Here is a 14,966-nt window from a genome sequence, read left to right as displayed (position 1 = left end):
GATGACGATAAGGCTCTGGTAAGGTGCAATGGCTAATATATTGGGAGATCCAGTGTAGCAAAGGGATATACGGGCCAAGACCTCCTCTTCAGTGCACTGCTCATTTTTTAAACAAAAATGAAAATCATATAGAGCGAAATCATTGGATGATAGTTGATTGGTTCCAAGATTGCATTATTTTCAACTGTTGTTTAAAAATGTTTAGAGCCCTCTTTTCTCATAGCTTTTGGAAGGGTATTCCATAATTTTGGAGCATAGTTAACAAAAGCTGAGCTGCCTATTTTCTTGCGCGCATAACTGTGTATATTTAAAAACCCAGCAGCAGGAGATCCGAGAGCTGGTGAAGGATTATAGAATGACAGAGAGTCTGCAATGTAGGCCGGTCCCAAACAATTAAGAGCTTTAAAAACAAGTAAAAGAACCTTTAAATCTATTTTAAAAGACACTAGGAGCCAGTGTAGTGTAGCTAAAACCAGAGTAATATGCTTCCTCTTCCTTGTTTGGTTTAAAAGTGTAGCTGCAAAATTCTGAAGCTGAATTTTCTTTTTCAGTATTAGTTCCTTGCATTAGTGACTGCTTATTGCTTGCAACAAGGCATTTTAATGTGAGAGCTCAACCATAGAATAAAGGCTTTTTTAAACGTGCACACATTTTATCTGAAAGAAGGTAAAATGCTGTACTTGCGGTGGAAATGTTAAGCAAGCCTGGCAAAATCAACATACACTTGCATATTTGTTTGCAATGATATTTTTATTTGCTGACAAAAAAGAACAGATTGGAAAGAAAAGTGTTAATAAGTTCCATCTGATTTAAATTTATAAAGTCCTTTCATGCCTTCTTCTTCATAGAAAAAAAATTACTCTTATAGGATGCCAAAAGGTGTGTATCCTCAAACATTTATCAGGAGACACGGCGCCTCCGCAGGGATAAAGGCCGGGGATTCCCCACATCACATCAAAACTGAAGAAGCTGTTTGTAGAAACCACAATGTTTTTTAACAGTCCAGCTTGAATTTGTTCTCCACTTTATTAATTAGGCGGTCAACGGATATGAGTTTACACAGAACGATGTAATGAATTGCCATTTTATGCAGTTGCTCTATCATATTTATTTGAGGTGAACAAAACTGCAAGAACATCTTAAAATGCACAGCAACACCACCACTTATGTCCTAAAACTGCTGTAGTGTTGCAGAGTTTCAGCTGAAATGAAACATTTCATAGTTTTACTTTAGTCAAACTTCTTTCAGTAGATAAATATATATTTAACAATGAGCACATAACAAGATATTAAATGTAGCCTATATATCAAGAACCAGAGGAAACGATACACAAGTAGATAAATAATACTTAGGGGTTCTTTTACAGCGTGTAGCGTGATACGCCTTTTGTAATTAAAGGCTGCAGATGTTTTGCTACCCTTCATGAAGTGTAGTTTTGCCTCCTTATAGTATGAATTGAGTTCTTTCCCCAGTTTAATGTTCATTTTCCCATCCTAATCCTCAGGTTAGGCATGTCTGAACATGTTTGAAACATAATGTGGCTGTGGTAATTATATGACAGATGCATAAAAATAGGCAAAGAAACTATGCTTAAAATTAGCTCTGTGATACTCTTATAATGTCATATTGTCACACTCGGATTTTAGCGTGAAAACACCTTTAAAGTGAAGCTTGTGTGTAATTTTCTCCAAATGAAGTAGACTCAAACTAACTGGTGTTAGCCTTGTCTGTTGCATTATCATCTCTAACCATACACTCAAAATTAAACTAAAGAAGCATTTAATATACTGTAGAATTTAGTGTAAGGTTTAACTGTACCATAGAATTTTGAATTATTGTGGAAATAAAGTTTTGAAACATTTGATCAGCCTTAATTTACACCAAAAAACACAAGTGGAAATAACAAATGACCAACAGTATGACAACTCGGTGTCTACTGACCAGAAATAATCATGCCTCTCTTCCTTATAACAAATAACCACACTCAAATATAGTTACACATTTCAATATTATTTAATCTTCAGTATAACCTTATTTTTGTAGTGACTTAGGGACTGTTCCTTATTTCTGAGTGGAGGGGGTGGTGCAGGAGAGGCACTTCCAATAAAAGTGAGAATTATGGAAGAATTATTAGGGAGTTGTGTGCATAAAAATAAATGGTAGTATTTTGCAGTTTTTCCACCTAAAATGTCTGAGGGATGATGGCTTTTTTTGTAAGCTGCTGCAGAAGTTAGCATCGCCATGGTTCCCTTATTAAAAGGACAATAGGAATTATCCATTGGATTTTGGATTATTGCAGCAACGTGAAAGTCTCTTACACTTGTGCCAACCACAGACCATATTTCAGGCTTCTAACCAAAAACCCATCCAAATAAATGAAACAAGACTTTGAAACAAGGGAACTGGAGGTGCTGAAATGCTAATTCATTTCTGGGTTTTAGGAGTCATTACTGGGGATCTCAGAGCCCCAAGTGGATTTGAAAGGCATGTTTTTTTTTGGTTTTTTTTAAATCTCCAAAAGCACACCATTGATCATTGCCAGAAACTGTGAAATATGGTTATTTATGGTGTAGGGAGGGTCATGCATTTTCCCCCAGTCACCCAGGGAGGCTCAAGGAAAAGCATTAGCTCTGAGGAGGGTCATGATATGAAAAAAAGTCAAATCCCAGTCACTCTGATAAATAAAATACAGTCCCTTAGAATAAACTGAAAGTTTAAAGCTGTGCTCAGCAGTATCACAAGGTCAGGCTGGTATAATTCAGTAGTTTAGCTGTGATATGCGATGTGGTGTTGCAGTCTGGGCTCTCAGGTTAACAGCAGCGTCCAGGGAATTATCAGAGTGTGTGTTTATTATCCTGCGTCCACCCTGGAGTTTGTGTGTGTGTGTGAGGACGGTCTTTGATCAAGAGAAACACCTAGCCAAGCTAATCTAAACACCCGTGTGTGCTGGATCAGAGTGGCCTACAAATGATTATTTGCACAATGGAAACTGTTACACAGCTCACTATTTGTCGTTGCCGCAAACCTGTTTTATAGCCGTGTTGTTCTGTTCCTGGTTTTATGTAATAGCAACAGTGCACAGTTGCCCTTGAGAGCAAACTAGCTGTCTTTGATGCTGAGATCTGTGCAGGCACTGCAGGCAATACTGAGCATGAGTCATCCGGAAGCCCACACACAAATACTTTTCTGCAGCAGCCTTTTCCATGCTCTGGATTTACAGCATTGTCATGAAAACATTAGTAGCTGTTGTTTTTTTATTGAAAGCATAAAGCGTATAAAACATATTTTTTAATGGAAAACAGTGCTTTTTAAATGCATTTTTGGGTGAAATAATTTGTGGTAATCCCCTGATTTTACAGTCAACATTTTGTCTGCAGCTGCTTCAGCACACTAAGTTGCTGAAGATGAATAACAGAATAGGAAGTCCTTATTCCCAAAGAGGCCTGAAGCTGATAAACATCATATGTCTCGTTTCTTAATGATTGCTGAATCATACACCAAATTGCCTTCATGTTTCAAAGTCACGTAATTTAAAATCCGCATAATTCTTGCCTTTGGTAGAAGGGGGTAGGGTGAACCCAAAATCATTTTCCTGAGCACTTGACAAAATCCGACCAGTGTCCATCAAGTTAAGCTACGTTGTCCTTGTGAGCAGACATAGCTTTATATAATTGTTTACATAATATTCCCCGCTGACATTGTCTGCCAGGCTATAGCTGTGGGTGGTGGACAGTCTTCATGATCACAGACTATGACTTCAGGTTTGTGTTGATGCTCAAAACTGTTTACTGGTGTTTTCTGTGACCACTGTGACTTGATGACTATCTCTTTAGCTCAGCAGCGCTCTTACAGTAAGCCGGCCATGTCCTCATTTAGCACCGTCTGCTTGTAAACAGTGAGCTTGCGTATGATTCATGACCTTCAGAAAGGAGTTCAACTCGCAATGTTACAGTGAAGTTAAATTTAGGAAATATTTGTAACTGTTGAAATGTCATTGGTAAACTGCGGTGATTAGTGGCGACTGTTATTATAGTTCTGATGATGATTAATTTTGACAACCTTTTGGAAAAGTTAAGATGAGCAAATGGAGCCTTTTCTCAGTTATTAAAATGAAGTACAGTGCTCTGCCATCATGTCTCACTGTCTGTGCAGCGCATGACTTGCCCCCTGACTGAACTCTGCTAGGATTAGCAGCTCTTTTTTTCAGATTTTGCTGCATTTCCACATAAAATTAAACTAAATGACAGAATATCTGTCTTAATCCTGAACAACAGCAGTAGATCATTATTGAGTATTTTAAGGCCAGTTGAATTGTAATTTTTGTTTTACTTTTACTTTGTGTAGTCTCTTCGCTAATTAAGGTACAGGTGCATGTTTTCAAAAGTCTAAAATGGCTTAAATGTTCTCAGTGTGGCTACTTTGAATTTACATTTTCAATGGTAAAGTTTTCATTGTGAAAGTGTTTTGATTTGTAGTTTAAATGTTACTTTGAGTGTCATCATTTTGTGGTCAGTGTTTTTGTGCTTTTAAGAGCTTGTCAGATATTTGAACAGTTTTAGCTTTTTGCTGAAGAAGAAGCTCACTGAATAGGATTAGCCTACATCTTGTAGTTGTTTTCTTAAACTCTTTTTTTTTTTTGTTTTCACATTAACATGGGAGACAATTCCTTATGCTATGCTCACGCTACGAGAGACACAACAATAGGCTGCAATTAATTTTCAATGGAAGCTGGTGACGTGAAGTGACAAACTGACGCCCGATACTTGACAATTACGATGGACGCAATGCAAACTAAACTACAAACTAAAGTTGAGCTGCCATCAAGGTTTTTCATCTCCCCAATAATGCAGTGAAGTGTCAGGCAATCATATATTTGTTCCTTTATGAGCACTGCGGTGCACACAGGGATATAGTGAGGTGGCAAAGCATGATGTAAAACAGGACTCAGACACTAATCATAAACATAGATATATTTATGACCAAATACAAACTTTAGATTGTGTTCAGTTGGGGCTGTACCCAACTCAGAATTAATGTCAGTCGAATCAGATTTGGCTGTTAAATATGAGTATCCGACAAATTGTTTTGTTTTTCCATATAAAGTTTCAGAGTTTGAGCAGGATGATCGATGTTACAGTGGCATTCGTGTTATGTAGTAAACAAGCTAACAGTGCTCACCGCTGGCTTGTTTGATTTCTAAACGGGTGCTAAAACACTTGTGTGTATGGAGATAGTTCTCATTTTAAAATGCTGTTTAAAATGAAAATATATTAGTGTGACTGTGGCCTCAGAATCACACTTTTATGTTCCATCTGCTGCTCTTTGTTGAAAGTTAACGTCTTTTCTCTTTGTCGTGTTGTGTTTGTTACAGGTCTACCACCTTCTACTTCCTGTGACAAATGTTGAGGCCGGAGATCAGCCTTTTCAACAACTGTTAGAGGTGACAGGGTGAGGACGGGAAGGAGTGTCTGTTAGCTGTGCCAGGTTTTGTCTCATGAGAGTGACTGTGCCATCCAGGCACTGCCAGTGACCAGGGCTGTGGCTGTGGGGGGCCCGGCCCAGGAGGCCTTTTTGTACATCACTCCAGGCTCCCGCTGACCTGTGCTGCTCACACCATGGATCAACAGAGAGATAAATATGGCGAGCGGCCCGCCCGGAGCACTAAAGTTTCGCAGGGAAGCCGCAGCGGACACTCGTCCCGACCATCTGGCTCCTCCAGCTCATCTGGGGTCCTCATGGTGGGGCCAAACTTTCGTGTGGGCAAGAAGATCGGCTGTGGAAACTTTGGTGAATTGAAACTGGGTAAGTTGAATCTAAATCTTGTGTTAAATGGTTAAAGACACAATAATGGTGTGAAAGCTGAGTTTAGTTTATCACAATTATTGATGGTTCTGTGTGAAAATTCACTCTGTTTTCAGTTTATTAAGTACACGTAACCACAACCATCACAATCGTGAAACATTGTTCAGTCTTGATTTAATCTGTATCAGAGAGGTGAGGCCTGTCACGATAATTATGCTATTGACTTATCATGTGATATATGCCTGGCTCCCAGGCCTTTAATTCCTGGGAGCTGTCATTATGGAGGTAACTCCAGTGTTCATGAGGCTAGGCTTAGCCTGTCTATTAGTCGCAAGAGGCATCATTTGTTTTTTTTGTGGCCAAATTTTGTATTGCGTATCAAACTGAGTAATTTTGGGCTACTTCTTTAAATGTATATGTATGTATGTATATATTTCACGTTTTCACATTTCACACATATCACATTTTTGTGTCTGAATATTCTGAAAAATGAAAAGTTTGTTGCTGTTTTAAAGGTTGTACTGGTATTATTGTGCTATTATATTGTTATGTCATTGGTATAAAATAATTTTAAAATGCCAGTAATATTACTAAGTGCATTTTTTCTATGACAATATATCATCCAACAAAAGTAGTTACTGAGACAGGCTTGGTGTTAATTCAAGTTTTTTGTCATTTTGAAGGTCGCTTGTGTTCTGTTGAATTTTATTGCATTATACTGAAATGTTTCTAAAAAATTTTCCACCCCATTCATTTGAATCAGTGTAGACAAAAAAATCTTTCTCAGTATATTGCAATACAAATTTACAGCAGCCTCCAAAATTTCCATGAACTAAACTAAAACTGCTCAAAGCAGTTAAATTCAAAATGAATATTATAACATTTTTAAGGTACATTTTTTCAGGACTGTTGTGTTAGACTGGGTTATCTTTGGGTAGGTAACTGACTACATAATCACAGTAGAGCTGGAAAAACAGAAGCACCATTGGATCATTTTCTGTTGCAAAATTTGCAGGAAATTTAAATAAGAAATCTTCACTCAATCAGACACAATCACTTACAGAGTTGCCTATTCCCCGGTGAACCTCTTTTAAAGACTTAAGTGGTGTACTTTATTTTAAAAGCCATCTTTCCCGTCTTATTTCAGGTAAAAATCTCTACACCAACGAGTATGTAGCTATTAAACTGGTAAGTGCACACTTTTCTTCCTCTGCTTGATTCCTCACCTCTGCAGATATAAGAATCCTTTGCAAAATGATGCATACAGTTACAATGATGCATTATGAATCACTTGATTTTAGTGATGCATCTAAAGTGTTATGAAAATTACATGATGTCAGTGCTGAGCTCAGACTGGGAAGCTGTTATTAAACTTCAATTAGACACAAATTGCATGGCTGTCGAGATTGCATTTGCACTTGATTTCCAGAAATATGAGGTTGCACTCAGGCGACACAGTGGGGTCGTTGTTATACTGGACTATTCTGGTCTTTGAGAAAAATGTGAAGGAGGTGTAAATGCTTGGTGAAGTGAGTCTTTCCAGTGGCTGCTGGACCGGGAATCATGACTCCTGATTCATGCTTTTATTATTGCTCACGAGAGAGTAGTAAGTACAGTAGATACAGTAGTACTAAGGTTACAGAGCCAAATCACTTCCAGCTTCTTACACTGCTGTATGGTGTTCTGACACTGATGTAACTGAGAAATGGTCCACTTAAATGTATTGAGAAACTTAAAACATCAGTGAATTAGGAAGAAATTAAACAAATCTGAGGCACTATTGGGCACATTGTATCTTTAGATTATACGCAGGTCACTTTTATCACAAAATGGTTTTACAGGTGACTTTTCCAGGTAACATTGCACTTAGATTTACTGTAGAACAGTTTCTATTTTTTATTCTGTGTCCCACACTAAATGGGATATTTTGGTAACTTTGGGCAAAGACAAAACCTGCAAACTGGAGACTGATGGTCAGGTTTTAGGATGAGTCAGATACTGGAGGAGTTTGTCATTTGCTCTAACAGAGTTTTTGGAGGAGGACAAAGATTACGGACATGTTTTTGATCCCAGGTGACAGGAAGTAATTGTTGTTTTAAACATGTTGGTAGAGAAAAGAGCTGCTTGCGTTGTTTGTACAAAAACTGACACTGACATTGTTTGTGCTGCTAGTGCCAGTTCATTGGGTAGAATTATGAGTGTGTCATAATGGGTTTTCCTAGTTCATCCCAAATTCTGTTATCATTATTACATGGCATGTTTGTATATGACCTTATTTGCATTTCATGAAAACAAAATCTGAATGGTATACTGTGCAGGATTTCCTTAAAAAAAACCCAAAACATTTTATTGACTCGTACAAAAGTAATACCTCACAATCATCGTTTATGAACATTTAGAAGTGTGCTGCGGTTTATTTATTTGTAAAGTCTTTGACCTCTGTCAGTATTTTCTTATTTTGCCCTTATTGTGCTTTGATTGGAATGTTCCTGGTCACAGCATGCAGGTGAGGTCCGGACTTTATCATAAGCAGCATGCATTCGAAAGTATGTTACAAAATTAAAGTTTTTGATTACCAGTCAAGCTAGTGAAGCACTAAACGGGAAGTCAGTTGCTCCACTGGTGGAAGTTTCCCGCTCAGGCACTGTGCACATACTCTATGGGCCAAGTAATGTGGAAGATTTGGGTACTTTCGTACTGCAGAAATTGAGCATGTTTTGCTTCATGCTTCATTTTGCTACTGAGCCACTCTCATAGGAAAGAACAGGGTCCCGCCTCCATGGCTGTATCCAGGTTTTCTTAATACATCCATCTTCTAAATGGCAGTCCGCAAACCAGTGGGTGATGTCACTTTAGCTGTTTCCATTATTTATACAGTCTATGCTTCCAAAACAAGAATAAATTGGGGGGTGGCTTTTACTTTCATTGGCGATAAGGTTTGCAAACAGTAACCGACAATTTCTGCATACTATACTTTCAAAGAATAGCATTCATTGTTTTTCTTAACTGATTTAACACACATGTTAAATTCTGCTTAAGGTGTTTGTTTTTTGTCTTTTCCCTGTCTCATGTCAGTTTATGAGGTTCTTGTCATTAACTTAGTACTGGTTTGGGTGTTTTCACTGTGCAGGAACCAGTAAAATCGAGGGCACCACAGTTGCATTTAGAGTACCGGTTCTACAAAACGCTGGGAACTACAGGTAAGGTCACACACGGGTCTGCATCTCCTTGTGTTTTTATGTGACTGCATGACATTGATTTCACTGTTTTGGGAGATCAGATCAGAAGATTGCATCATTTCCACAACAAGTGATTACTCCGCTCAGGTTACATATTGATATTAAGCTGGGTCAGCGACTTATTTTAATCTCAGCGACTTTGTGGACATGTGAGTGCGAATGACTGTGCGCATATTAGAGCGTGTTGAACAGTGACCCTTCTTGACAATAGATTTAACCAGGAGGTAATTCAATATGAAATGTGTTGACATAAAACATCTTATACACCCACAAAACAGATGCAGCAACTTGTTTTTTTTCTGATCCACTGAAGAGACTTCCTTGTTTTTTTTCTGGGCAGAATATGCAGGAAGTCTTGCACACTGCATTTGAGGATGTAACATATGTTCAGTGCTGTTTGTCTGCAAAGTCACTGGTTTCCTGTCTGCAGTAGACTTAACGCATATGTGTCTATACTCCAGGTCTAAATGAGTTATTAATAACTTAAACAGTCCGTTTGTCACACTGGCTCAGTGTGTGTCTGTTTGGAGGAAGTCTGGGTGTGAATATGAATCTGTATAAATAGTGTACGAGTAAGCGGCTTTTGAAATATGGGCAATTATTTGATACAATGAAACGTCCTTTAAAACAAAACAAAACAAAAAAACCCACTAAATTTTGGACGCTTGCTGGCAGTGGAAAAAAGCTGTCAAAAATGCAACACTGACATATTTACACCTTATTAAGTGGACATGGCAAACCTGTTAGCACATCCAGCAGTAATAAAGCAACATTAACAGTCACTTCAGCCATTTTTTTATATGAACTCAGGACAATGTGCGAAGACTCAGGGCTTGAAATTGTCGGGAGTTGTCGGGACACAACAGGAGATTGTATGTGTCAGATGTGTTCTCACCTACTCTGTTTGGTTTAGACAACCTATGGGTGGCGCCTAGATAGAGAATGCAGGAGGCAAGACATGATGCAAAAAGTCTGCTGCAAAAATCGCAGTGTTTTGTTTACATAGACAGTTTGTAATTTGACCATAAACAACTGAGCTTCTTGCCATTCCTTAAATTTGTCTGAAGATTTCAGCGTTGGCCCTTATAGACAGGAGTTCTCCAAATCTGGTTGCCTTTCCAGTTAGACAGACTCTTGAGGGATTTATCTGGCACTAAATGCTTCACTACATTCACCATCTAGTTGTTAACTTCATCCTTTTTTGCAACCAAAATGTTCCAGGAGCTATGGAGCCATGCAGAGAGGCTTTCTTTCAGGAAGGAAACTAAAAGTCTCTTGTGTGTATTCCTATTGCATTTCCAAAGGGTGCAGGGTGGTGCTTGGCAGGTGGCATGTCAGCCTTTTTATTGAAAACAGCTGCCAACTCCGGCTTATAACAATAATGATGAGAGCGGAGAGGGTGAACAAAAACAATAAAGTTGTGGGCTGGAAAACCAAAACAATGCATTGAAAGATGCTAAAAGGAGGAGCTGCAGAGTTGGGTGATGGTTCTGTATAGATATGTTACTTTGAGTGACCCCTTGACATTACACAGTCATTTGACCCATCTCATAAAAATATTGATTACAGTCGCATTCAGGAAACAACTGAACTGGCGCTACCTTGCAAGCCAGCCAACTTAAAAGTGTTGGTTAGGAGAAGAAGAAAAATTATTTACTGTCACAGTTGGTGTTACTTTGTGAGGCATCACACCCATTAGACAAATCTTCTCTGTTTGCAATTTCTTAAAGAGATAGAACACAAGATGTCTTCTTTTCAGTCTTTACTTTCTCTGCTTTTAACTTTGCTGCTTGCTCTTAAAGAGTTATTGTTTCATTGTAGAATGTAAACATTGGTCACATGATCCAACTGACATTTCACCTAGGGCTTGTAGAAGTGCAGTGTGGATCATATAGCCTTGGGTTTAAATGAACCCTGGGTTAACTGTGCATGGAAAGGAGCTAAGAATATGCTAAGTGAAATGCCCTCTTTTTTAATTCTGTCTAGTCAAGCCCAAATGACACCGACACTGGCACTGTAACCCAAGTTTTTTTCCTGAGACATATATTATCGGCAAGCTAAAAAATAATAATAATAATATTAACAACAACAACAACAACAAATAAACTTTATTTATATAGCACATTTCAAAACACAGTTACAAAGTACTTTACAATAAGTAGAGTGACAGTACAGTTAAATACAGAGAGAACAAAATGAACTAAGCCAGACACTAGCTACATAGTAAAACAGATAAGACTAGGCAAAAAATATATAAGTTAAGTTAAGTTATTTATTTTGCTTTGTTTACACATAATTGCCAGTGTCAAAAGTTACACTACACTGTCTTGTTCATGGTGTTACGTAGTGATGTCAACACTTACAGTCCAATGTCTGACATAACACTGTTTGTCTTTCTCCAGATCCTCATATTCTTTTTTCCAGATTTGTGCCCTTTACACTTTATTATTCTGTGTTCAGAATGAAACACAATACAATAATTGTTTCTTCACGACTTCTCTTCCTTTAACTGTGTTCCCCTGAGGATTTGTCAGTTTGTCATAAAAGATTAGTCAAGGTCTGCTGACGCATCCTTGTTGCAGCAACCACTGACAAGGATCTTGTGAGGATTAAATGACTACAACAGAGAAATAAATGAAGGGCAAACTTTTTTAGTCTTGGTCCGAGAGGAAATGGGTGGGAACACTAGTAACAATGGAACAATAGAAAAATCTTTTTTAGTAGTTTGTTGCTCTTCTGGTAGAATGGTTAAAATTATAATGTATATATTGAGCCAGTAGTCCCAAGAACACGCCTAAACTGGAGCAAGAGATTGATACGAGATAACTTGGATAATGCTGCTTTTAGATTTATTAATTAAGATTTTTTTTTTACAAAACCGTTAAAACACAGTTAAAGGATGGTCTCAGTCACAGTTTGTCATGGAAAATAGAAGCCTCGTTTTTGTAATGTATGGTCCTTGATGTGGTTTTTGGAGCTCTACGTGCATATATGATAACCAGACTGGGAATATAATGGCTATTGTTTTGCAAAGGCAAGGGCTGCAAAAGGCCAACTGTGCGGAAACTCATTAAATATTTAGAGAGCGGGTCTGCCTCTCTTAGTACTAACCTGCCTCTGTCCTCTCCTCCAGATGGGATAACGTGACCTCATTTCTTCTTGGCTGTGTGCTGTGCCACATTCCTCCCAGCCAATGTGGTTGTCACAGTGTCTGTGCGACAGGGTCTTTATGAATTAATGTGGTTTGACTCGGATGCTCAATCAGGTGTTGTATCTGGTGCATAACCAACTGTCAATGGATATTAATGAGGATGATTCAATTAGGCATCATGCATCTCTTTCCAGATATGATGTGAGGATACTTATCAGTGCAGTTGATAACGGTTTTATCGCTGCTTTGGTTTTTTACAAAACGGCAGACTGCGAGGCATTATTGTGCCGAGGACAAGATGGTTTTGAAGATCAAGAGGTTTTTTTTTTTTCAAGGGTGGGTGGACACTATTGAGCTGTTAAAGGCATTGGCAGTCAGAGCTCATCGTGAAACACTACACCAGCCCTGTGGCCGTTGCAGTCCCGAGGAGTAAACATTTCCCACAGTGACACAGCTTACCAGATTTTACAAACATGTAAAGGAAAGGCCGGAGGTCTTATCCTGGATGTCTGTTCCCACTAATGCGAACACATGGATCTTTGTTAAGAAAAGAAATTCTCTCAGTGCACGGATTAGCTTTAAGTGAAAAAACAGGGCACTGAAACTACAGAGCAGTGTTTTAAATGTTAAAACCTTTTAGTCTATCAGTGGTGAAGAAAAAGCTTAAAAAATGAAAACAACTGCATCAACAGAGATGTAAATACAGTATCAAGTTGCTTTTAGCATTTGAATTAATTTAAGTATTTGAAAATTCATTCCAAAATTAAAAATACAAATTCTTCCTCTTACCTGTAGTGCTGTTTATCAGTCTAAGATGCTTTAGTGTGAGTCGCAGAGTGCCGGATATACTGGCTGTAGAAATGTCTGTCCTCTCTCAGATATAATGGAAATAGATTAGGGATGCATGATATTGGATTTTTTGCCAATATCCAATATGCTGATATTTTATCCCACCTAATCTTAGTGATCATCATGTTTCTTCTGTTGTGGAGTTAACATCATATTATAAAAACTTTTATCGTGATGGCCCGCCAGCAGATTGAGACATGAAATACAATGCTTTTCAATGTATGTCATGTTCATTGTGCAAAATAATAGAACTACTTCAACTTAAAGTTGATGGTATGTACATTTTCACTTTGTCAATGAAATAAATATATATCAGTTTGGGATATCTGCAGAAAACAGCATGTTGGCCTATTCCAATAGTTCATTTTCAAGCTAATAAATGCGGATACAGACGAGCTGATGTTAGTGTGCATCCCTAAACTAGACAGCTTGTGTTGCTCAAAGCACCAAAAAATATAAAAATTAAATAAAAAATTGAAAACTTAACAATAATGTCTCTTTTCATATATCATGACCCGGTTACTTAAGATTATGCACAGACCGTGTTTTAAGCAGTTTCATGTTTAAACTATTTTCTTTCTGCCAAAGTACACCTGCAAACCTTATTACTGCACAGAAGGAAGTGTACATCCGCTGTTAACTCACCTAGCACCACTGAGCTAGCTAACCTTACAGCTCAGCCGAAGAGGACATTAATGATTTTTAAATCTCGCGCTGTAGTTAGCCTCTCATCTATAAGAAGATGCACGTTTCCCTTTGCACTGTGATCTGATTGCTGACTGTAGTTCAGTAGAGAGAAAATAATACCCACATGAAACTGCTCACCGGGTCATGATTTCTGGAAAGAGAAATTGTGCTTCGAGCACCACAAGACAAGTGCCATCTACTTCCATTACACTGGAGAGAGGGCAGATATCTCTATGGCTAATATCTTCAACACTCGGCAGCTCACACCAAAACATCCTAGATTGATAAATAGCACCACAAGTAAGTAGAAAAATATATATTTTTGATTGGGGGGGGGGTTCCCTTTTATTTGATGGTCCTTTAACAAGAATATAATCTCTGTAATCTGAGACTTGACAAAAATGTTTCATATATTTCCGCTCATTTTGGCTGCAACCACATCATCATGACACATCATAATCACATCATATTCATCTGTCATGTACGTTTACATGTCACAGTTATACAGGTTACTGAGGGACACATTTGTTTATGCATAACGTAAAGTTAGGGTCATACTGGTAATTTTGTTAATTCTGAAACATGTACTTTTACTCTGAAGTTTAATAATTCACAATTTAATTGCCATGCAGCCAATGTTTTTTGAGTACTGGGTAAATTAATTTCTTCTGTAAGTCTTCAAAATTCAGAAAACATGAACGTGCATGGACACTTTAAAATCAAAGACAAAACTGAATTTTCCTGTAGCTGTTTTCCTGCTTAGAATGAAAGAGTGTAAATCAGAGTAGAGCTACAGTCTAATTACAAGTGATTTCTTTTCGCTTTTGGTTCCAAGTAGAACAACCCTTTCGGCTGCTTGCTGACACCGTTTTGCAGTGCAATTTACAAAGCAAACTGAAGCAAGCCAGTAAATGTGTCTGTCAGAAATGTAACCATGCAGGCATCATGCGATCAGAATTGGATCAGCACAGTGCACGAAACTTGATGTGAATCAGAAGATGGCTGTATTTCGCAAGATGCATTGCAGAACCAACAGAGGTTGTCTGTTTCCACTCCCGTTACACAATCTTTGCACCTACCTGTCATAAATTTACAATGTGAAAAAAAGCATCCATCCATTGATCTCTAAACTGCTTATCCTGTCGTGGGGGGCTGGAATTGATGTCAGCACACAGTGGGTTAATAGTTGGGTACACCCTGGACAGGTGAGCAGCCAATCACTGAGCTGAGATACACA

The 14,966-nt window shown here is 38.2% G+C and overlaps 1 protein-coding gene across 4 annotated transcripts in view; it reads left to right on the top strand.

Moving 5' to 3' along the window:
- Positions 1-14,966, top strand: part of csnk1g1 (casein kinase 1, gamma 1) — a 50,664-nt gene that overhangs the window by 4,706 nt on the left and 30,992 nt on the right. For all 4 annotated transcript variants that reach the window (XM_088074228.1, XM_088074130.1, XM_042491208.2 and 1 more), the window contains exons 2-4: positions 5,373-5,803; positions 6,951-6,991; positions 8,934-9,003. In XM_088074228.1, the coding sequence (XP_087930354.1) occupies positions 5,617-5,803; positions 6,951-6,991; positions 8,934-9,003 (298 nt within the window). In that variant the 5' untranslated portion in view covers positions 5,373-5,616. The remainder of the gene's footprint in view (positions 1-5,372; positions 5,804-6,950; positions 6,992-8,933; positions 9,004-14,966) is intronic.

The sequence above is a fragment of the Plectropomus leopardus genome, chromosome 1, assembly GCF_026936395.1.
Source record: "Plectropomus leopardus strain MGB_pleo_1.0 chromosome 1, ASM2693639v1, whole genome shotgun sequence".
Classification (NCBI taxonomy): Eukaryota; Metazoa; Chordata; class Actinopteri; order Perciformes; family Serranidae; genus Plectropomus; species Plectropomus leopardus.
Note: the sequence above shows the minus strand (reverse complement) of the source record. Positions and strands in the feature narration are given on the sequence as shown.